This window comes from Haemaphysalis longicornis, unplaced genomic scaffold, assembly GCF_048455015.1.
Source record: "Haemaphysalis longicornis isolate Haplotype H1 unplaced genomic scaffold, Haemaphysalis longicornis Haplotype H1 scaffold_2, whole genome shotgun sequence".
Classification (NCBI taxonomy): Eukaryota; Metazoa; Arthropoda; class Arachnida; order Ixodida; family Ixodidae; genus Haemaphysalis; species Haemaphysalis longicornis.
The window spans coordinates 13474758-13499587 of NW_027526295.1; the positions used below are offsets into that span (position 1 = coordinate 13474758).

At 48.6% G+C, this 24830-nt stretch overlaps 1 protein-coding gene across 1 annotated transcript in view; it reads right to left on the minus strand.

Annotated features, from left to right (window-relative positions):
• LOC144167833 (neprilysin-3-like) overlaps positions 1 to 18440 on the minus strand; it is a 193218-nt gene extending 174778 nt beyond the window's left edge. Inside the window, exons 1-2 of the mRNA XM_077696993.1 lie at positions 18288 to 18440; positions 17773 to 17942 (exon numbers count right to left, since the gene is read on the minus strand). Of these exons, the coding sequence (XP_077553119.1) occupies positions 17773 to 17942; positions 18288 to 18440 (323 nt within the window). The remainder of the gene's footprint in view (positions 1 to 17772; positions 17943 to 18287) is intronic.
• Positions 18441 to 24830: the final 6390 nt, after the last annotated feature.

Here is a 24830-nt window from a genome sequence, read left to right on the forward strand (position 1 = left end):
AGTTCGACGTTACAGTCGTTTATAAATCCGGCAGGAAACACTCCGACGCCGACTGCCTGTCCCGCGCCTCCGTCGACCCACCAGCACAAGACTCTGATGAAGACAGCGCGTTCTTCAGAATCGTGACGGAGACCGACCTAGCCGCCCAGCAGCGTGCCGACCCTGACTTACGCGTCATAATAGACTACCTCGAGGGACGCAACGTCGCCGTACCTAAGACCTTCAAACGCAGCTTACCAGCATTCAGCCTGAGAAACTCCGTCCTCGTTAAGAAGAATTTCAGCCCCGGAACGAGAACGAATTACCTTCTTGTCATCCCCGCAGACCTTCGTGACGAAATTTTGGAAGCGTGCCACGACGACCCGTCTTCCGGACATCTCGGCACAGCCCGCACAATTGGAAAAATCAAGGCGAAGTACTACTGGCCCCGCCTTACATCCGACGTCACCCACTACGTCCGCAGCTGCCGTGACTGTCAGCGACGAAAAACGCCACCGACGAGACCTGCGGGACTTCTGCAGCCGATCGCTGTCCCGTCGAGGCCCTTTCAACAGATTGGAATGGACCTTCTAGGCCCGTTCCCTACGTCACAATCACAGAACAAGTGGGTTGTTGTAGCGACAGACTACATGACGCGCTACGCGGAGACCGCCGCTCTTCCGAGGGGGACTGCACAAGAAGTCGCCAAGTTTTTCATAAGACAAGTTGTGCTGTGACATGGAGCCCCTGAAGTCCTCGTCACGGGCCGCGGAACGGCCTTTACTGCGGAGCTGATGCAAAGAATCTTACGCTACAGCAACACGGATCACCGAAGAACGACGGCGTACCACCCACAAACGAACGGACTAACGGAACGTTTGAACAAGACGATTGCGGATATGCTGTCCATGTACGTCGACGTTGAACATAAGACTTGGGACGAAGTGCTCCCGTATGTCACGTTTGCGCACAACACGGCTATCCAAGAAACCACGCAGATGACACCGTTCGAGCTCGTCTACGGAAGACGGCCGACTACAATGCTTGACGCCATGCTGCCGCACGTAGAAGACGACGACCTGAACGCCGACGTCCAAGGATGCCTTCAGCGTGCGGAGGAGGCCCGCCAGCTCGCTCGAGTTCGTATAAGGGACCAGCAGCTGGTGGATGCCGGCCGCTACAACCTCCGACGCCGAGCCGCCGAGTACCAACCAGGGGATCGTGTGTGGGTTTGCACTCCCATCCGACGACGCGGACTGAGTGAGAAACTTCTGCGACGGTATTTCGGACCCTACAAGATTCTACGACGTGTTGGCGAACTCACCTACGAAGTGATCTCCGATGGTGACTCCGGCACATCACGACGACACACGCGGCCCGAAGTCGTCCACGAGGTTCGCTTAAAACCTTTCTACGGACGATGACGAACTTTAATTTTTGTTTGTTCGGACTGTCGCCTATGTTAGCATCGGGTCGATGCACTCTTAGAGGGCGGGTAATGCCTCGAACTTTGCATTGGGTTTGTTTATTTGTGTTTTGCTTTTACCGCCCGGCTGCGCCGGTCTGTGTTATCTCTGAGCCAAGGGAAGCGCGTGTTTTCCATTCTTTCTTTCTTTGCCGCATGTGTTATCTGTTCTGCTAGGGAGAGCATTCCGATCTAACGTGAACAGCCTTGAATAATCTTCTTGGATCTACAATGTTCTCGATGCGAATCGACGGTTCGAGAACCACGCGCGCCGAAAGATAAAAAGCCTGCAGAGCAGACGCCGGGGCATTCGATTCTGCGACGCTCGCCGACGCAAGTCACTTTGTTGACCGCTGCTTCGCCGCCTCTGTATTCTTTTGAGTTGTTAGGGGAGCACAAGTTCGCTCCAATAAACGTGTCTCTCATTCAAGACAACTGCATCGTCCTTGTCTTCGTGAGAATATATATGAGAAAAAGAAGCGGCCCCACGATGGTTCCTTGGGGAACACCGGAGAGCACGTGCGTGAGTGATGATGTATGCGAATTGGCGTGTAAAAATTGCTGGCGGTCACTTAGAAATGCGCTTATTCAATTCAAAACAAATGGGTCCAAATTAAGCCGAGACAATTTTAGCAGTAGGCTATTATGTGGGACTTTATCAGATGCTTTTTCAAAATCAATAAAAATTGCATCAGTGACAATGTTGCGGTCTAGGCATGAATGTACGTCATGAGGGAACAAGGCAAGCTGAGTGTCGCAAGAATTATCTTTACGGTAACCATGCTGATTAGGATTGAAGAAATTGACGGAATTCAAAAATTTGGCAATGTGCGAATACAATATATGCTCCATGATTTTAGAACAGACACTGGTAATTTAAATCGGACGTTAATTATTAGGGCTCAAGCGATTTCCCTTTTTAAATACTGGGATGACTTTACCGATGCGCCAGTCATAGGGAACCGATCATGTGTTCAGAGACTGTTGAAAAATGACTGAGAGAAACAAGCTGCTCATGTGTTTGGTGTTTTTAGCACTTTAGCATTTATACCATCAATACCAACAGATTATGAATTTTTCAGTGAGTCAATTAATTTGACTATGCCTTGTGGTTCAAACATAATACTCGGCATGGGGGGGTTATCACAAGAAGGGACAGTGGGAAGGTCATTCAAGATTTCACGCGTAAAAACTGCGCTAAATGCGTTGTTTAATATATCTGGTACCTCACGGTCCGGGGTAGGAAGTCCAGAGCTATCGCACAGGGAAACAGAGTTAGATGCACTGAAAATTATCGTTTTCCAGAAGCGGTTCGGTTCAGTGCGTAGCATAGAGGGTAAGGTGACCGGGAAGAAACTTTGTTTAGCGTGGGCGATTGAGGTTTTGTAATCGTTTTCAGCGGTGTAATATTTCTGCCAGGCTTGACTCGTGTTAGAATTCTTTGCTGCCCGGAACAATCGCTTTTTTTTTATTGTTTAAGCGTTTAAAGGATGTGTTAAACCACGGAGAACTCTGGCGTTCAGATAACGTTTTAGTAGGAATATTACGCCTTGCATCTCTGATTTAAAAAGAAGCCAATTGGCTTTCAGTGGCCGCTGCGCAAAGCTGGCTGCAAAGTTTTCAACGAACGTTGATTAGTACCGGTTCATACTGTCGTAATCCCCTTTATCGTACAACGTAAGTGTTTTTCTGGTTTTTTTACTTGTGTGTAAACTGCATGAGAATGAGGCATGCACAACCAAATGATCACTCAGGCCACGCAGGTAGGTGATAGGGGAGACGTTCTCAGGGTGTCTAGTTAAGGCAAGATCTAATATGTTAGACGAGTGGTCGGTAACACGCGTAGGCTGAGTGACCAGTTGGGAAAATCTGAAGGTGAGGCACGTATTGATAAACTCGCCAGGGGAGGTATTTTTTGATGACATAGAAGCAGTATCAGACCAATTTATACTAGGGAAATTAAAGTCGCCAAATAACAATATAGGACTGTTTGGGTGGGTCGTTCTTAGTTGGTTCAAATTTTTACGAAACAGACGTAGCAAACTCCAATCAAGATGTGCGGGTGTGATGCGTGACATCAGATCCGAACAATTTCTAATGGCGATGTAATATTGATGCGCAAGCAGCGTAGGTCCCGTTTCGTGGCTACAAGGACACCACCACCGCGCAAGTTGTTATCCCTGTCCTTGAAAAATATGTCAAAGTCAGGGAGACAAGGCAATATTTCCGTATCATCGTTTAACGAGTTAAGCCAGCTTTCTGTTAGTAGCACAATATTTGACGACGATGAGGAATTTATCAAGTCGCATAGCTTAACCCGCTTCGGAATGACACTTCGTATGTTGGTTAACAAAAATGACAGACTGATGGGAAGGACGTGACCCGCGTAGTTTATTTGTTCGCTGCTATGAACTCTTTTCGACAACCGTATTTGAAGCATGGTCAAATACATAGGTTTTGTTGTTTACGGTCAGTGTTTCATGGCGTAGCTTTTAACTCGAGTTTTGAGTTTTCCCAAATTCAATTAGGCGCTTACGGGCAAGGCGAGTACTAGGGGAGAGATCCTGAGAAATGCTGAAGTACCTAATACCTGAAGAAAATACCTAAGAATTTCTGGATTTCTACTTGATCTATGTTACAGTTTCGGAACAGTATCGTTAAATTTGTATTTGTTGATTTATTAAGTGGCGCAAATATTATATATTTAGTTTTACTGATATTTAATTGAAGTTTATTCATATGCAGCCAATTTGACAGAATTTCCATGTATTTGTTAACGTTTATTTCAAGGTCAGGAAGTGATTTCGAGGAAAAGAACATATTAGTATCATCGGCGTACATGACTAACCGTGGGGAGTTAGGTATTCCCGACAAGTCATTAACGTATAAGTTAAAGAGCAATGGGCCAAGTATTGAACCTTGGGGAACGCCGCTTTCTATCTTACGTTTAGTGGATGTTGCGGTATGTATTGACACATACTGTTATCTATTACTTAGATAGTTTCTTAAAAGTTCTAATGAAATTCCACGTATTCCATAGTCGTGTAGTTTTTGTAGTAGGACTTCATGATTTACTGATTCGAACGCTTTGCGCAGGTCTAAAAAGATACCAAGTGTGTAAAGTTTTTGCTCTATATTGCTAAGAATTTCGTGTTTTGTCATCAATAGTGCCTGTTCGGTGCATTCGTTTTTCCGGAAACCGTACTGCGCATCACTTAAAACTTTGTATTTGTCCACAAACTCAGCCAGTCTAACACTTATAACACGCTCAAACAGTTTAGACAATACTGGCAACACGGAAAGTGGTCTGAAATTATTTATAGTCTTGTCCCTTCCACCTTTATGAACCGGGCACACTCCTGCTACTTTGAGGTCGTCTGGAAATATACCAGTTTCTAACATAGTATTGATAATTCTAGCCAAAGGCTGGGAAATTATATCTGCAACGTATTTAATTGGAAACAGCTTCAATAAATCCCATCCGGCTGCTGCAGTGTTATTTAAACTGTTTATTATTCGCTCTACCTCTTCCATACTAGTTTGGAACCATACTAAAGAATTCGCTACGTTAGGTTTTCCCAAGATTACTTCTTCCAATTGGCAACCAGTAACCGGGGTGTATTTTCCACTAGATAAAAAATGTGCGTTCAAAGCTAATGCTGCCTGTTCGTCAGTCAAATTTCCTTCTGTAGAGGATATTTCAACGATACTAGTCTCAGAATTCCTGTTAGAAAGATTGTTAACTTCCTGCCAGATTTTTTGGGGTCGTTAGAAATTCAGGAAAACAGTTTTTCGTAGTGCTGCTCCTTAGCTTTCTTTATTTCTGTAGTAAGCTTGTTTCTAAATTTTTTGAACTCGGCGAATTTGGATGCATCACTGGATTTTATAAACGAATGATACAGTTTGTTTTTATGTGCAATCTTATTAAAAAGCACAGCCGTTATCCACGGCTTCCTTATTTTTTTTCTACCGTTTATTTGTAACAGGCTTCAGAGGGAAAGCTTGTTCATAGCAATGTTTTAACTTTTCTAAGAATAGCTTGTACGATTGTTGGGGGTCTTTTGTTTCTTGAACGAAATCCCAATGTGTGGCGATCACGAGCAAGTGAAACACGTCTAGTGATTGCGGGTTAATGTCTCGGTAAAAGGCAGTGCAATGCCCTTTAGAACGTACAGATTTACCCATCGGGACTATACAAAATATAGGCAAATGGTCAGTGATGTCTGCCGAAAAAAGACCGTTCGATATATTCGGGACATGCGCATTGGTAATACACAAATCAAGAAGTGTTGCGCTTCCTTCTGCTATGGGCGTCGCAGTCTTGATAAGATTCGCACACCCGTATGACGCGACTATGTTATCTAGTTCGCTAGCATTTCCATCAGTGCCTAGCATATTTATATTCATGTCGCCCATTATGACGCACATTGAGCTTGAATGGGTTAGGAAGTTTAACATTTTATCCAGAAAAATTAAAAATTGCGACTTATTGCCAGATGGGGGTCTATATATTACGACAACTGTGAGTGATTTAAGGCTGATAGAAAGGCATTCAACGTTTTCACTGATAAAAGAAAATTGAGGTAGTACATCATAAGTAAGATTGTTTTTGATGTACATTGCCACACCAGCACCCCGACTAGCGGCCCTTGTAAGGCCACAATAACTGTAATTGTAAAATTTGGGTGGTGTATCAAGCTATGATAACCATGTCTCAGAAAAAAGCAATAGATCAAATTTCAGATTGATGTTCGCAAAAACGTTGTCTAGTGTGTCTTGTTTATTTCTAATACTTCGTACATTTAGGTGAAAAAGAGATAGGAACTTATTAGAATTTAAACCAGCAAATGCGCTAACAAAAGAGCTATGGCCATAATAGTCTGTTAGCATGGTCAAATGGCAGCTACAGGGAAGAAGATTCCATTCATTTGCGAGTGTCCTGAATGCTAGTATCTTTTCGAGGTCATCGATGCTGAAGATACGCAAGGCAGGCGATCCTTCGTTTCTTCTGGCATATACTTTGCCAGCAGCTGTCCACACGTACCTCCAGCCAGCCTCTTTCTTCTTTTTAATGGCAGCACCCAACAGTTGCTTACCATACCTGGTCAAGTGCTCATTTACGAACACACGATTGGAGACCTCGAAACCTAGCATTTTTGTTTCCAATTGTACTTTTTTTGCCTTAGCAAGAAACGCATTCCTTTTGTTTCGTCGAACGAAACGGACGATGATGTTAAGCTGATCGTGTCTTTCGGTCGGAACTCTGTGGCAAATGTCGATGTCATCTTCCTGAATATTTTCCTTCACAATCTGCCCTAACTTCTTGATCACATCCGCAGGCTCACTGTCAAGCGGGACACCCTTAACTCTAACATTGTTAGAACGCTGGTACTGTTCTAGCTCCTCAACCTTCCGCACGAGACCTTCATTCTTGCTCTTCAGCTCACGGTTTTCACGAAGGACCTCTCGTAGCTCCTCTCGGACTGATTTAAGTTTATTAAAGTCGTCTTTCAGTTTCTTGAGCTCATTGAGAGCGTCCTTAATCTCCTGGTTCACGAGAAAGTTCACGATCAGCCGCGTAGTGCAATTGCGGTACGCCAGGGCGACGCCCTCTTTAATTACAAATCCAACGTTCACACGGTCCAAAGTACAAAACAATATCTCGTGTGGCACACAATCAAACGCTTTTTAGATGCAGAGCATCTGATTCACTCGCCTTGTCCCTCCGGCGTCGTCGTCGGCGGCGGCGGCGGCGTTGTCCATCCCTCCCCCATTCTCCTCGCCGCGCCAGCTGCGCTCTCCGCCGCTCACCCCCTCTCCTCTCCGATAGCGAACACTCTCTCGCGAGGGGCATTGGATTGGATTAGATTGGATTGGATTGGCTTGGCTTGGCTTGGCTAGGCTTAGCTTGGATTGGATTGGATTTGGATTTGGATTGGATTTGGATTTGGATTGGATTGGATTAAAGTGGATTGTGTTGGATTGTGTTGCGTCACAGCCGCGGCACGTTGCGTCATAGCCGCGGCAGACGCGCTGGGGCCGGCGCATGTGCAGTACTCTCTCTTCCGCGGTTTCCTCTCCTTCGGGCGCGCTGCGCATATAACCGGTGTGTCGTTCTCCGGCGAAGCAACATCCACGCTTGGCTCAAACACCTAGAGTTCACGCCGCTTTACAAGTACGCCAACGCCGTCATCGACTGGGACCGGCTTACGCAGTCCCCTCAACGTTATGCGCGCTATAAAACACGGTCCCTTCGCCGCTCCGCCTATGCATCGCATCTACACAGGGGTTCCCGCGAGGGGAGGTGGGAGTTTTTTCCAAGTCAATCTGCAGGACTGCCACACCCGTGTGCAAGGCGTCGCAGCACTCGAGGACACACCTAGCTTTATGGATATTTGTAAAAATATTGTGACCCTTAATGCCGCACGCCTGATGTGGCCCTACTATTTGTTGGACAACACTTTGAAGCCTTTGTGCCAGAACTTTAATAAAGATTTTGTAGTCGACGTTAGTTAATGATATTGGCCGGTACGACTTGACAAGTTTAAGTTTCTCCGCTTCATCTGTCTTAGGAATGAGGACTGTGGGGGATGTGGAATATGATGGGGGTAGTGTTTTAATATCATGCACTGCATTAAACATCTTCGTTAGCAAGGGTACCATTTCGCATTTAAACATCTTATAAAAAGCAGCACTTAACCTATCCGGCCCCGGTGACTTTCCCGGGTTCAGGCTTTCTCTCTCATAGCGCCTCTCACTTCGTCTTCCGAAATAAATGACTTCAAGTTCCGAGGCTCGCGCGCAGATTCGATTTTGTGAGTGTGTGTGTGTATGCGTGTGTATTTCGTTGATACAGTTGACTTCATATTGGTTGTTATTCTTGCCCAACGGTGTTATATAATTTGTAAACTAACTCTGTTGATTTTATGTGCTCCCCCTTACTCTATGCCCCACCCCATGGGCCTGTAAGGTATCTTGAATACATAAATAAATAAATAAGACAGTCCTTCATATCGTCTTCCAAATCCCGCTTGAAGCTTTCTGTGTCCACCGCCTTAATAGCGAACAGTGCTAGGTAATACTCGTAAAAAGCGTTATCGATTACGCTTTTTCAAGTCGTTACTTTACCCATGTAAGTTATATCCTTGATCTCATTGCGTCTTGCATGTGCTTTCCCTGTTCCGAGCGCATGCTTTGTGGGCGCCTAAACTGCCCATTGCTCTGCTCTCGCGCGTACAAGGGCACCGCGGTAGCGTTCTTCGTCGATAAGTTCAAGCTTATGCTTTGTCTGTGCAATGTCGTCCTTAAGCACCCTGGGCATTCTTCCCTCCTCTGACGTTAATTTTTGTAGGTTCGTATTCTTTCCTTTTTGGTTTCTTCATATTTAATACAGCTACACTGTTCTATGGCTTTTATTTTTATCTCTTACTTGCTTAACTTCCACAGCGCCCCGATATCACTATGTGTTCCTTCAAGTTCGGCAGTTTTCTTTCTAACAGACGTCGTAAATGTTTCGGCCTCCAAATGTTTTAGTTTAATTTCCATCGGTCCCATATAAAGGGCGGCTCTTCTTTCTTGCCCCCCAATCCTGCATTTTACCAAACAACGATCGCAAAACCAAACCGCGTGCACATCATAGCTTTGTCATTTCTGTAATAAATCCAGCGAAACGTAAATCCTAACCAGCCTCGCGTGGCTGAAACCTTGAAAGTGGGTGAATCGAACGTCTTTTTCTCCGTCTAGACATTGTCCGACATCAACGAGTCCATATTCCGCAACAATTTCGGATAATAAATTACTACTAGCATATCTATACGCATTGTTAATTGTTTTATCCCGGGCAGAAAGTACGCAGTTGAAATCACCCATTATAATGAGCATTCTGTCTGTATCGACGTGTTCCTTAAGAGTCAAAAAAAATTTTTTCCCTCTCGTTTACAGCATTTGGAGCGTATACACAGACAATTCAAAAGTTTCCATTATCAAGACTGCAATCACACACAACAAGCCTGCCCGAAAGACACGACGGCGCACCCTCCACAACCAGGCCCGGTAGTTTCTTCAGCAACAATACACATTGTTAGGATCGGCCAACACAGGAATTCCTCGCAAGCCCTAGAGCAAGGTGTGCGTGGATGAATCACCCAGAGGCACGAGGAGGCAAGAAACCCTGGCGGCAACGGCGGCGGTTTCAAGGGGCGGCTTCTATTTCCTCGGTTCACCGGACGCTGCGGGCCACTTCTTTCCTTCATACACGTATGACAGAAGGGTCCACCGAAAGGAAGCTGCGGTTTCAAGTGCCCAAGCTCTTCGGTTTCCAACCGGCGGCGAGAGCAGGAGGTCGCTCGTCTTCACGTGCTGGGAGCCGAGTTGAGATTCCGTTCTCACGGGGCCTCCAAAATGAAGACTTGCGCGAAGTGGTGCAACTCCGGCACAAGACACGATCGTTGACGTGGATATTCACCCTTTCCATCGACCGAGTGGTCCGTGTGCATCAGCCACGCCTCATGTCGTGGGCGGTACATCAAGTGTCATCCACTGCCCACCTGATTGGACAACTTGTGTGAAGTTAAATTCCCTAGCCAGGGATCTGGGGAATACGAACTCTATTTAAACGACTGTATTCGTGTTATTCTTGTTCTCCTGTCTCGACTGTCATCATGTAGAATAAACCTCCTGTACAGTTTACTCCTAAGCAGTCATCTCGAGTCTCTAGTCCGACAGCATGCCGAGCCGGGACCTGCGGGCCTGAACGAGTCAGACTACCCAAGGGCCCCTCATCTCTAACACTGGTTGGCAGCAGTTGGGATAGACCGTGCCTCATCGTGCTGTCTCTGCGGGTGAGCGTTTGGCTTTTGCTATGGGATTCGCCAGGCTTCAGATTTTGAGAGAATAATCTTGCACTGGGAATCAAGCGCTTGTCAATTGAGAAGGGTTAATCCCACGACATTGCTTGGAAGCAGAGCCAAAGCAAAGCAGAGAAAGCGGGGTCATGGACCTAATGAAATTGCCGAAGTCGGACTTGCTCTTGTTATGCGAGGAACTGTGAGTAGAAGTGCAAAGCAAAATAACGAAAAAAGAACTGTGCAAGATCATTCCTAAAAGCGTCGAGAATAACGACGAGCTTGTACATGCATGGAACTTGGTTCAAGAAGCTAAAGATAAAGCGGAACAGGAACAGAAACGACTTCAGGAGGAATCTGAACGAGAGTGGGAGAAAGAGAAGGAACGGCAAAAGTGGGAAGCTGAAAAAGCGGAAAGAGAGCTAAAGCGACTGGAGCTTGAAAAGGAAAGACGAAAAGATGGCGGTAGCGCGAGAGCCGAGACTCCTGAAAGAACATGCGAGGCAGTATCGTATCGGATGGATAAGTACATGCATCCATATAAAACTGGACGGGACATAGGACTGTACCTAGGAAATTTTGAGAGAACTTGTGAACGGGAGAACTTTGCTCGCGGTACTTGGACACAACGACTTCTGACACTCTTGCCATGTGAAGTAGCTGAATTGATAGCGAGACTTACTACGGAGGATGCGGCGGATTACGAGAAAGTCAAAGCCAGCCTGCTGAAGAGATACACGCTTTCAGCTGAAGCTTTCCGCCAACGTTTTAGAAGCTCAAGCAAAGGCGACAGCGAGGGCTACCCGGATTTCGCGTATGGCCTTAAGACTAACCTTTTGGAGTGGCTTAATGGAGCAGGGGCCTATGAAAGCCGTGATGGAGTTGTCGAATGCATTTGCCTTGAGAAATTTATCGAAGCATCCCCCAAGCGGTGAAGCTGTGGGTTCAAGACAGGGAAAATGTCGGCACAGTTGAAAGAGCCGCAGAGCTAGCGGAAGAGTACGCTACTCGCAGAAGGTTGAGCACAGATGAGAGTGCATCACACGCTAGAAACGCGACGCGGAGTCATGTTCCCAGCGAAAAGAACCTTTCTTCGAAACGTTCCGTGCAGGCGGAGGCGCCAAAAAGAGTGCTGGAAAAGCGGAAAGATCAGTCGGAGAGAGAGGGTGCATACAAAGCAGGAAAAAAAGAGTTTGAGGCTCGTAGGCCACTTCGCTGCTACAACTGCAATGGTGTCGGGCACTTTGCAGCCAAATGCACCAAACCGAGGGTAGTGTTCAAGTGCGTCGATGATAGCGACGAAAATCTAGAGCTCCTTAGGCCATACTTGCACAAACAGCAAGTCAATGGAAAACCTTGCAACGTGCTTTGGGATAGCGCCGCAACGATGGACGTTGTCCATCCGTCCTACGTTGCAGCAGACGATTTCACGGGGGAAGTCGCATGGATAAAACAGGCGGTGGAGGAACACAGTGTTTGCCTGCCAATGGCTCGGGTGAGGATTTGCGGGCCGTTTGGGGAGCTGATCACTGAAGCCGCAGTCTCGAAGGCCCTGCCACTTCATTACCCTTACCTCTTCTCAAATCGATCGGATCGATTGCTTAACGAAGGAGGCCAGAAACTCGGAGAGGGAGTGGTGCTAGCTTTGACAAGGTCTAAGACTCGCCAGCTCGCCTCTCAGTTAAGTCAGATTCCCGAACCTAAGGTAGCCAGAGAGGCACATGCCAACCTACCATTGGAAACACTTGAGGAGGAAGAAGTGACGGGTGGTCAAAGGCGGACATATGCACAAGGCTATGACCGAACATGGACTTCGATCACTGAGCCGGCAAATGAAGCAGAGAGCTCTGAAGGGGCAGTGTTATCTCCACCTTCACGCAACTTTGATCGCCTTCTTAAGGTTAACTGGGAGTCACTAATAAAAGAACAGAGAGAGAACCCCACTTGGGAGAGATTGCACGTTACGACAAAAGAAGGCATTGCTCGACGCAATATAACTGTGCATGAGAAAGGAGGCTTACTGTATCGCCACTACCAGGACAAAAAAGGCAAAATACTCGTTCAGTTGGTCGTGCCTGAAAGATACAGAGCGGACATTTTGAGTCTGTGCCACGGGAATGGCTGGTCAGGACATCTTGGGATCAATAAAAGAAAAGAGCGGCTGTTAATTGAATATTATTTGCCAGGATGTTTCGAAGACGCGGAGCGCTATGTGAAATCATGCGATGCGTGCCAGCGTGTGGGCAAATCGGGGGAGACATGGAAGGCTCCACTGAAAATTGTGCCACTAATCTCCGAACGTTTCCGTCGGCTTGTAATAGACACAGTAGGCCCTTTGCCCAAGACTAAGTCAGGCTACAAGTTACTATGCTGTGTCCAGCCACAAAATTTCCCGAAGCCATTCCGTTGAAAGAACTGAGCTCCTCAGAGATAGTTGACGCTCTTCTATCGGTGTTCACGCGTATAGGATTTCCGGCCGAAATCCAGACGGATCAGGCAACAGTTTTTACGAGCGCTTTGACTACCACGTTCCTAGAGAGGTGCGGAGTAAAGCTGCTACACAGCTCAGTGTATCATCCGCAGTCCAATAGTGTGGAAAAATGGCATTCTGTTCTAAAGCGGGTGCTACGTGCTCTGTGCTATGAGCACAAAGAGGACTGGGAGGACTGTCTGCCGGCCACATTATTCGCTTTGCGTACGGTTCCCCACGAAGCTACGGGTTTCACCCCAGCGGAACTTGTGTACGGAAGAGCCCTGCGCTCCCCCCTCCGAATGCCGAGAGAAATGTGGGAGGGCACAGGAGAGAACCAGACAGTGGTAGAGTACGTGCTTCAATTACTGGACCGCCTTAACAGTACGAGGGAGATAGTAAACCGCAATATGAAAGCTTCCCAGGAGGCTTCCAAAGTCTACTATGACAAAAACACCCGCCTTCGAACTTTCCGCGTGGGAGATCGCGTCATGATTCTTCGGCCATCGAGGAAAAATAAGCTGGAAGTTCACTGGGACGGTCCTGTATAAGTTATGCAGAAACTTTCTGAGACTAATTACGCGCTAAAGATTCCAGGAAGAGGGAAGCAGGTGAGAATTTATCACTGCAATCTATGAAGCCGTACATGGAACGCAGCGGGATCGTAAATCTAATGCTAAACGAAGCCGAGGAGCTCGATAGCGAGATTTTGGATTAAAAGGAGAACGGAGGAGATAGCGTCAGCGTGGAGAAAATCTTGGCTCTTTCTGTAAAAACAGAATCTCTGAGTTCGGGCCTGTTCCTTTGGTTTGAGGTTGACGTAGGCGCCCTCATTAGGAAATCTTACAAACTCGCCCTCGGCCTCCCTGCCTTCACGCCTACTGCCCGCCTTCTGCAATTAGGTATCCACAATTCCCTTTCTGAGCTCCTCGAAGCACAGCGGGTCCAGCAACTCACTCGCCTTGCCCTCACCCCTACGGGTCGCACGGTACTGCATAAACTAGGCTACCCACTCCTCTTCCTTTAGACACCCCCCAGCCTATCCCTCCGTCACTCCGCGCTCACATCTTCGTGTCTCCCACCCCCAAACACATGCACCCTTCCTTCAATCAAGGCAGAAGACAGGCCCGCGTCACCCGCCTCCGAGCCGAATACCACAACAAACCGGACACCCGATACATGGACGTCGCTCCGTATACATCCCGCCCTGCTCACGCACTGGTTGTCGTCGACTCCAAATCTGTCAATGTTACCTCCCTCAGCATTCTCCACGCAAGCACCACGACGGCTGAAGAGACAGCCATCGCTCTAGCAGCGACCACGGCTTCCTCTAACTACGTGGCAATCCTCACAGATTCGCAACAGGCTTGCCGCAACTACTCTACAGGCCGCATCTCTCCCTCAGCGCTGAAGATACTATCCTCAATCAAGGATCCACCCCACATCCAGATTGTATGGACACCAGGCCATTCTTCCCTCGAAGGAAACGAGGCGGCACACGCCGCTGCCCGCGCTCTTACATTCCGGGCGTTTTCGTCGACGGAAGAGGATCTTTCCGAACCCTCCATCTATCCCCCGGTCCTTCCCGATACACTGAAATCCTATATCATTATCGCCAACTGCGGCTTCAATACCCTCCTCCTCACCCATCCCTCAGCACACAGGCGGCTCGCATTTGGCGTCGACTGCAGACCAACACATTCTACAACACCACGATACTCAACCACATATCTCCCTCCACTTACCCCTACAACTGCCCTTCTTGCTCCGTCCCAAACACTACCTACCACCTAGTCTGGGAATTCCCCTACGCGCCAAATTCCCCATCCCCTGAGCAGTGGGAGCGCGAGCTGGCCAGCTCACGGTGCGAGGACCAAGAACGCCTCATCACTCGCGCCCAAGCAGCTGCGCTAGCTCGCGGCTATCTGGACTGAGAAAGCCACCCACTTTTATGCTCATTAAATGTTTTCCAATCCAATCTGAGTTCGGGCCAGATTAACGCTCTAAAGCGGCTGTTAAGCGAATTCGCTGACCGATTCAGCAGCCGTCCAGGAAAGACACACCTCCTGACGCACAAAATAGAGCTCACGTCTGACGAGCCGATACGGTCAAAACCATACAGGGTATCACCTCTGTAGAAGTAGATAATGGAAGCTGAAATACAGCGCATGCTTAACTTGGGGGTAATAGAGCCTGCTGAGAGTGACTACACCTCACCGCTGATTTTAGTTGAGGCACCACGCAAAGAGCCTCGTCCCTGTGTAGACTACCGAAAGCTGAATGCTGTTACCAGGGACCAACTATCCCCGATTCCCAACATAGAAGAAAGACTATAAAGAGTGAGCGGCGCAAAATTCATTTCCACCCTCGATCTCTTGCGCGGATATTGGCAAGTACCGCTCTCAGAAAGTGCGAGCAGGTATGCCGCTTTTATCTCGCCGGTTGGCACCTTTCGACCCTTAATGCTTAGTTTTGGGCTGAAGAATGCCCTCTTCAGTTTCTCGAAACTCATGGACATCGTACTCAGGGATATGCAGGGCTTTGCTCTCCCTTATTTGGACGACGTCGCTATATTTTCAGAAACGTGGGAAGAGCATCTAGAACACCTTAAGAGCGTGTTTTCTAGGTTGCGAGAGGCCGGACTAGCTATGAAGGCGGAAAAGTGTAGGTTTGGTTGCGCTCACGTTGCTTACTTGGGCCATGTTGTCAGCCAGGGAACTGGGACTCCATCAGAGCTAAAAATTGCTCTGATCGTGGCATTTCCCCAGCCTCGAACTAAGACGGACATTCGATCCTTTTTGGGACTGGTCGGATATTACCAGCGGTATATCCCGAACTATTCACAGCTGGCAAGCCACTTAACTGACGCGTTACGAAAGGGAGCACCCACTGAAGTACCCTGGGATGCCGAAAAAGAAAACGCCTTCAAGAGTCTGAAGGTAGGGCTTATGTGCCGACCTCTGCTCCGAACCCCTGACTATTCTAAAGAGTTTATAGTCAAGTGTGACGCCAGTGATAGAGGAATGGGTGTTGTCTTAAGCCAAGTGGGCGACGACCGCGAAGAACACCCGATTCTGTACGTCAGCCGTAACCTGACCTGTAGAGAGGAAACGTACAGCACCTCGGAAAAGGAGTGCGCCTGTTTAGTATGGGCGGCGCAGAAGTTGTCGTGTTACTTGTATGGAGCAAAGTTCATCTTTGAGACCAACCATTGCCCTCTCACGTGGTTGAGGCAAAGTCCCCCAAAAATGGCCGCTTGCTCAGATGGAGTCTAGCTCTCCAGGAGTATAATTTCTCTGTACGCTACAAGAAGGGAAAACTGCATGCGAATGCTGATGGCTTAAGCCGACTGTTATTAGGTAACTCAGTTGGATCGTCTCCGGGGTTTCTTTTTATTTTAACCTTGTTTAGGGCAGTCCGCCAGTGGCGTTTTCTACAGGACATATACCCTTGCTTTGGCGGCACCAAAATTCAGCCAAAATAATAGCTTCTGTAGTAAAGTGTTTCTTTGTCGGTGCAGGAAGCCTGGTGGGTCTTTGGCGAATTCTGAACGCTTGCGTGTGGGGCGGTGCAGTGTTCCATGGGATAGCCCACTGGTGCTTTCCTTTGTTAATTGTTCAAGCTCGTATGTTCCTTGGTGCAAGACGGCCCCTACATCCAGTTCCAGGCTCATCTTTTCCTGCCCAGCGGTCGTCAACGCTGGCCATTCGAGATTATTCGTGCCGCGGAGGAGCTGTTAGGATCGGCCAACACAGGAATTCCTCGCAAGCCCTAGAGCAAGGTGTGCGTGGATGAATCACCCAGAGGCACGAGGAGGCAAGAAACCCTGGCGGCAACGGCGGCGGTTTCAAGGGGCGGCTTCTATTTCCTCGGTTCACCGGACGCTGCGGGCCACTTCTTTCCTTCATACACGTATGACAGAAGGGTCCACCGAAAGGAAGCTGCGGTTTCAAGTGCCCAAGCTCTTCGGTTTCCAACCGGCGGCGAGAGCAGGAGGTCGCTCGTCTTCACGTGCTGGGAGCCGAGTTGAGATTCCGTTCTCACGGGGCCTCCAAAATGAAGACTTGCGCGAAGTGGTGCAACTCCGGCACGAGACACGATCGTTGACGTGGATATTCACCCTTTCCATCGACCGAGTGGTCCGTGTGCATCAGCCACGCCTCATGTCGTGGGCGGTACATCAAGTGTCATCCACTGCCCACCTGACTGGACAACTTGTGTGAAGTTAAATTCCCTAGCCAGGGATCTGGGGAATACGAACTCTATTTAAACGACTGTATTCGTGTTATTCTTGTTCTCCTGTCTCGACTGTCATCATGTAGAATAAACCTCCTGTACAGTTTCCTCCTAAGCAGTCATCTCGAGTCTCTAGTCCGACAGCATGCCGAGCCGGGACCTGCAGGCCTGAACGAGTCAGACTACCCAAGGGCCCCTCATCTCTAACAACATCCAGTGGAAGTCCCCACAGCATGACTTACGCAGACATAGTACCTCGACGTGAAACGACGCACCATACCCTTGGTCTCCTCCCCTCGACTTTCGTCTCCTGAACGGCTACAGCGTCAATATCCTGCTCTGTCAACAGACGGTAAACCTGACTTTGCTCCCGACGTGCCTAGAGCCCCCGGACATTTAATGTTGCTATGCTCAGGGACCCACTCATTACCGTTCCCTTATGAGGGCTACAGACCGGGCCATTGCTGCTTACCTGACACGTGAGGACTACGCTACGCGTTTTTAACCGCCGCCAAGAAAGTTGGCGGAAGTTGCTGCACAGGCCGTGTCTCTGCAGGCCCCCGATCGCGATGGACGTTCGTTTAAAGCTTGGATAACAGCCGTCACCCCTGGTTCGTTTTCAGTGGCGGCTCCTCGCTGCTGGGTGTGGTTTCGTGACCGCAAGCGTTTCCGCGGGCTGGTGCTTGGCGTCCCCCGTTGGCGACTGAGACGCTGCTGCGGCCTGGTGCTTGGCGTCCCCCGTTGGTGGCTGAGACGACGCTGCGGCTTGGTCCTCCTACGTCTTAGGCTCCGAGCTCTGAAGGAAATCCGTTGTGCTTGTAGTCTCCTCCGCAGTCGGCTGGTGTCCCGTGCCTTCTGCGGCCGCTTCCGCCTCGACCACGTCCATGCGGTGCTCGTCAAGTTCCTCGCGTTGCACAGGCCCCGTGACCGCCGAGTAAGTGCGAACGCACTGCGCATCCGAGTGGCCCAAACACCAGCATCGGGAGCAGCGTGGCACTTTGCAGTCTCTGCGGACATGACCCGCTCCCTGGCAGCGCAAATATTGCATCGGCCTACCCGGTGCGACGAGGAGGGCCAGCTCCCCACCCACACGAATTTGATGGGGCAAATCTTCCAAAGTCACGCGAGATTTTAGCTTCAGCGTCACCACCCTCGTCGTAGACCCTTTGTCGAGTACAGCTTGTACTCGTCATCTTTCTTTGGTCATATCGATGACCTTGCCGAAGGTAGCGAGCGCTGCGCGGACGTCGTCGTCTTCAACGCCGTGCAGCAGCCAATGTAGCTTAAGCCTCACTTGGTGGCCTTGCGTGTCGATGACGAGACACCGGCCTCCCTTCACTTCCTGCTCACCGGCCGCTAGCATTTTTGTGGCCTGGTCACTCTTGAAGGTCACCGCCCACACGTGGTTGATTTGGTACGCCCCCCGGGCATTCACGTCGGGGAGCATACTAACACGGGCGAGCATGTCTCGGAAGTCTTCTACACGCAAAGGTTGGGCTTTCACGTCGCCGGGAAGAAACACGCAGGCGATGAGGCGCGCCGTAGTGGAGGGCCCCAGATTAATTTTGACCACCTGGGGATCTCTAACGTGCGCCGAAATCTCGTACACACAGGTGTTTTTGCTTTTCGCCTCCATCAGAAAATCGGCCGGCGCGGCCGGGAATCGAACCCGTGACCTTGTGCTCAGCAGCGCAACGCCTTAGCCACTGAGCCACCGCGGCGGGTTAAAGCACCAGTTGATACTTAGCGCCGTGTGTTGTCGTTCCTCGTAACGTCTATTAGCGCTGTTCGAAATTCATTCTTAAGCACTGCATGCGTATGAATTTGAATTCAGAACTGCGCACCGCAGGTTGGACAGCGGCACATGAAACAGCGGCGGGCAGTAAAGGTAATTTTGTAGACGGAAAACACAGTACATAAAAAACGTAAAAAAAATCGCGAAGACACGCACCCATTTACACACAAATTAGGAGAAAGAACAGAATAAAGAATGACAACAAAAAGAAAAGCGGTATAATGAAAATAAACATCTGCTAGACTAGTACGTTATAAAACTGGCAGAAAAACAAAGAAAAGACAAGTAAGCAAGAAACAAAGAAGAGATCAAGTTCAATATCGGAATGTATAACGAAGCTTTTTCCACGCAAGTCGACAAAAACAGCAATTCATGTTCATGTACGAGAAATGTGCCTTAGCGTGTTGTGTTGAAAAAAGACACCACCTTTTTTTAGACTTTTAACATTTTTGTAGCTGGATATGACAGTTATATCTGACGGAGGAGAAATAAGAACGGCACATACTGATGACGCATCCTTTTCCCGTAGTTTTCAAGAAGACAAGGATGGTTTTGTCGTTTTGCTTGCCGCAGTAACCCAATTTTTTCCCGGGTGTTCAGTGTCATAATGTTGATTAATATTCCCTGTCATTTTGTGTCGAGTAATGAGAACAACATAGCTGTTTAGATGGTTAAAGTGCAACACCTGTAATTGATTCATTACCTCGGCAGTTTTAAATTCATGCTGTCTCTTTCCATGTCCTATGTTCTGGGATATTCTATGGAGTCTCTAGTTTAATTTCATTTGCCTGGTGGTAGTACAGCTCCACTATATCGTTATTCCACATCGAATAACGCTTTCATCTAAAAACCGCAATAAGTGGGCTAGGCGGCAGTGCGTCTGCGACCATGTTGACCAAGCCTGCCGTATTTCTTGTTCAGGTTGCCTGGTGCTTAATGCCACCGTAGCAATAATGTCAACGTTTTGCTGTTGCCTTGCCCCCAGAGCCTAAAGTGTGCTTGGGACGCATTTTTGTCGGTTTTTGTTGATTTACTGGATCTGTGCGGTGACATAGAAGAAAATCCAGGGCCCGATACAACTATTCCCACGGAAGTGCAGCCCGATGGAGCAGTATTAGTAGCCGACCTGAGTGACCGTTACCTTATTCTTACGGTTTTGTCCCGCCAACAAGAAATGCTGAAATGCATGAAAGATTTCAGCGCTGCGCAAAAAAACATCAACGACCCACTTTCTGAATTCAGGACTCGGCTTCACTTTAGAATCCTCTTTTGAGCGCCTTAACACTTCGCATGACAAAGTTTGCGCCATAGAAGATCAAATGAACGCAATCGACAAAGGCATAACATCATTAGCCAATAAGCTAGAAGACCTAGAAAATCGTATCCGCCGAAACAACATCACCACACACGGCTTTAATGAACCTTCAGACAACACTCTGATTACGCTGAGCGAAAGTATATTCGAAAATTTCTTCAAGAACAAACTGCGTCTGAGTAGGGCTTGCGTTCGGGCTAGTTGGTATTCCATAACGTTCATCTTAAGTGCACAAGAAACACACGGACACAGACGACAAGGACAAGCGCTTCTTCCAACTGAATTTTATTGAATCAGGGGGAAATATATAGCAATGAAAATAGAAGAGATCAAGAAACGGTTACGGTTATACAGAAGTTGGCAGGGTCCCACACGTGTCCGTCATTACAACGACCAGTTCTTTTTTAAGAACGCTGCCTCCGTATTCGACAAGGCTACCGATGTCGTACTGACACACTCGAAATCGCCTAGTTGCATTTCAGCTGCCTCCTCTACCTCACGCGTGCGCTGATCAGAGTCGTGAAACAATATCACACAGTCACAAAATTACGGCTCACACTTGGGGCATTCACCGGAGTGAGTTGACAGGTTGCCATCCTTTCTTTTGTACACGTTATTTTGATGTGCGCAACCTAGAGTTGACGCAGCGTCCCGTCTGCATACCCTTCCGCAGGCTATCGGAACACGGTACACAACCCCTCTATCGCGTTTTACGTACTTCTTTTCGTGCCCAACACTACAGCCAGTATTTTCTTTTTGTACAGGACATGTATCTCTGCAAAGCCTCTCTATCTTGATTGGTGTGGACATTACAACGCGAACACCAACACCCTGCCCTATTTTGTTTAGCCGATGTGCGATACGGTAAGGATGATGATTGCTATTGGTTTCCCTTTGAAGCGGGGTGATGACATGTCATCTTACCAAAAAGGACTAATATAACCATGTTTTACACTCTTGGTTTAATTCTAGCGCTGCTTAGGGCAGGCACTAAAGCTTATTAGGCATGAAATACTTTTTTTCCCCTGTTACAGGTGGTAACTGCACTAGGCAATATTCCCCTCTCTGCTTTTCGTACACCAGCATACTAATATTTTTTTTCGTCTCCTCGACAGCCTTGAAGTTAACTTCCCCTGTGATACCCTTAAATCTTTGGGCTTCTGGAAGCCCAATATTCCCTTCATGTAGATTTGGATGGAGACCACGCACACCCCATCATTTTGTGAATACTTCCCCACAAAACTCTTAGTTCGCAGGCAACCTGCTCTAGCCTCAAAAAGCAAAGCACTGCCCTGGGAATTTTTCACTAGAGAACCGTTGTGGTCAGTGTATCCATCCAAACCTTCTATATGGGCATTCATATGATGATTTCGCTATGATTATTTCGCCCGAATCTTTGAACTCGTTTATATCTCTTCTCAAACAGTTTACCATTTCCTCATTTTCCTCCCTAGCACTACTTCCGGCGGTCCACAGATACACCACTTCTAACCATGTATTTTTCCCCTCTATGCTGCCTCTAACCCATAGAGGCTCTTTACAGCTTTCATGCACTCTCTGCCAGTCGGTTCCTTGTTTAATGAGCATGCCAACACCTCCCCCTTTCTTTATCCCTGTGGTCCTGTTGCAACCTTCCCAGACATAATTGTCTATGATAGGTGGGGCTTCTAAGTCCCGGAGGTGAGTCTCGGCTAAAGCGTACACGTCTATTCCTTCCCTCTCAAGTTGCTTTTGGATTTCCACCCACTTATCTGGCTTTCTGCCTCCCTGCGTATTTAGGTAGCTGATTAAATATTTATTGTTTTAAATGCAGAGCATTTCTTAGCCTCGCCTGTTCCTGCGTCGGACGGTGTCAACAGTTTCGCGTCCGCAGCAGGTGCGCCTCTCCTTCCCTCCTCTCTCTCAACAGCAGCTGGCGCGCGCATGCGTCGTAGTCAGCCCGTTCACTCCGTCGCGGTCTCGGCCTAACAGGTGCGTGATAGCAGCGCGGTGGGTCGTGGAAGGGCGCGCGCTGCTTGCGCATGCGCGCTCTCCCCCCCGTACTGCTCTCCCTCTACTGCGCGCTGCAAATATAGCGGCTAGCGGTCGCTCGTGTTTCAGTCACTGCGTTGCTCCTTCCTTCCTTGGTTGACGCTCGTGCCCACGTTTACTCGTGTCTGCTACTCCAGCATCACGGAAGAAGCGATGGAAGCAACACTGCCTTCAATCAGTACTGAGGCCCCAATGCTCTGCATTTACTCGTGTTCCCCTCGCGGGAAGGCGCGGGAATTTTTTTTTGTTTTAAAGCAAAGCTTTTTACCTCTACCCCGCAAGGGTTCTTTCGCGACCGTTGGTGTCACCAGAAAACTCCAGCGAACAAATAAAAGAATTTGCTGCCACCACCGGGAATCCAACCTGGAACTAATAGACTAACAAAGCGAGAGGCGGTTGTCTTACCGCTTTAGCTATGAGCCCACGCGAAGACGGGGAAGACAGGTGGTGTACTCACCAAGCACATCTATGGGTTTTACGCCTGCGTTCTCGCTGAATACCACGTGAAAGCGTCACGCGACCGCTCACGCCCATTTAGCGGCCCTGGTAGCACCTTGCTCATGTGCTAAGACTTACAAAAATTAAAGGAAGCTCACACCAATTCATGGCATCTCACTTCTAGTACGCCAATGTGCTAAAGCTGTGGCCTCCAGAGTTCTCGTAAAAAATCACCGCTCCTTGTCGTCCGCCCTCACGCCAAATCAAGGAATACATTCAAATAATCCTTGATGGCCAGGCCATCACTCCAAGCCCCAGCATCAAGATCCTGGGCCTACATCTCCAGGCTAACACCAAGAGTGACGTCTCCTAATAATCAACGTCTCCAGCAATAATCAAATCGTACACATCATCAGGCGACATGCCACCAAGTAGCGAGGCCTAAAGGAATCCGCTACTTTTCGATTAATTGAAGCTTTTGTCTTCTCGAGAGTCACTTACGTCAACCCACTGTCTTCTCGACAAGGAGGACATAAAGATGCTTTATATAATGATTAGAAAGGCAGTCGAGCAGGCCATTGGTCTTCTCATGAGTGCGTCTACACAGAGGCTGCTTAGCACGAGGCTCCACAACACGGTGGAAGACCTGATATAAGGCCATCTTTCTAACCAGAAGGTCCGAATCAGAACTGGGGTGGGTAACCGCGTGCTTTACCAGATTGGCTGGGCAGCCCAGAATGTCACTCCCCTTGACGTACTCCTAGACTCTCGGCGACTGAAACTAAGGATGCTCGCTTCGCTTAGAAATATGAACCCCTCACATGACCAGGGTCACCGAAAGCACGGGCTCAAGCGCTAAACACCACCCTCGGTTGGGATCATGCAGTTATCCACACAGACGCCTCCAAACATCGAGGGCAGCAATACGCCATCATCGTGGCTACATCCAGAACCAACCTCCTTGCGTGTACCTCGCTTAGGACCCAAGAAATGACGGCAGCAGAAGAGGCAGCCGTCACCCTGGCTCTCACTCAACCATGGGATCGGAGGGTAGTCACCGATTCCCAGCAAGCCTACTGGAATTACCAGTCGGGTTGAGTGTCCTGACCTGCACTGCGCGTGCTAAAAAACCACTCCCCAAACGGTTCCATTCAGCTCATCTGGACACCCCCTCATGCTTCAATGGAGGGCAACGAATACGCCCACCCAACAAGCCTGCGCTATTACCTCCCGTACTATGGAGCTGCACGAGGACAGTCACCCGCTTGTCACGTTCAGGGAGATAACCCAGCATTATCGCCTTCTGAGACAGACCGTACCTTCGTCTTACCATGACCTTTCCAGAGAACAACTACCCTACGGCTCATACAATCCGGGCTGATTCCCACAGCCTACGCGTCTTCACTTAAAGGGGCCCTGAAAGGCATTTTGAGCACACTAAATGAACTAGCGCAATCGCTAGATTGGGTCGCCAACGTCACCTGTGCCAAGTATTACTCTTTTACGCGCAGCGGAAAGCTCACACTTTTGTTGCAAAGTTTGACGCTTTTTTCTCACCCTTTCCTTCGTGTTTTTGGACGCCGCCATCTTCACATGTCTACATCATCGATTCCCAGATGTTCGTCATGAGCTAGACATCCTGCTATTGGGCGGCTTTTTCACGCACTTCCGGCAAAGAGATGAGTCGTCTGCTCAGCGTCGGCTCGCCGGCTGATCTGCCAGCGGAGTGCCGGAGTGCTTTGACATTTTACGACAAACGAAACAAGTGTAAACAAACGCTTAACCGTTTGTATTGAATGCAACACGGCCATAACACGACGTGGATTTTATCTTACGTGAGTACGTACCATAAAGAAAGTCCCGTGGCACTTCTTTGGTGCAATCGCAGAGAACGCCCTGAGCCGAATGCCCGGGTTTGACGCGTACATTTTATTCAACTTCAAAACAATCCAGAGATGCGTTTCGGACGAACGCAACGTCACAACATGCGTTGCAAGTCTGAACCGCGATTGACAGACGATGAGTTGCCTCCTCCTGCCCGTCGTAAATACGGCACTCACCTCACACCCGGTTTGCGGGGACGAGCAGCAAGTCACAACTCTGGCGCGCAAGCGAGAAGGCTTTTAGCCAGGCACACTGCACATACCCCATGCGAGGTTGAGTGGTACGTCGTTCGAGAAAGATAATCCAGACCATGGGAAGCACTATCCACCCGCAGAAGTACAATGTCGCATTTCATCGCGAAACGAACGCGTCCA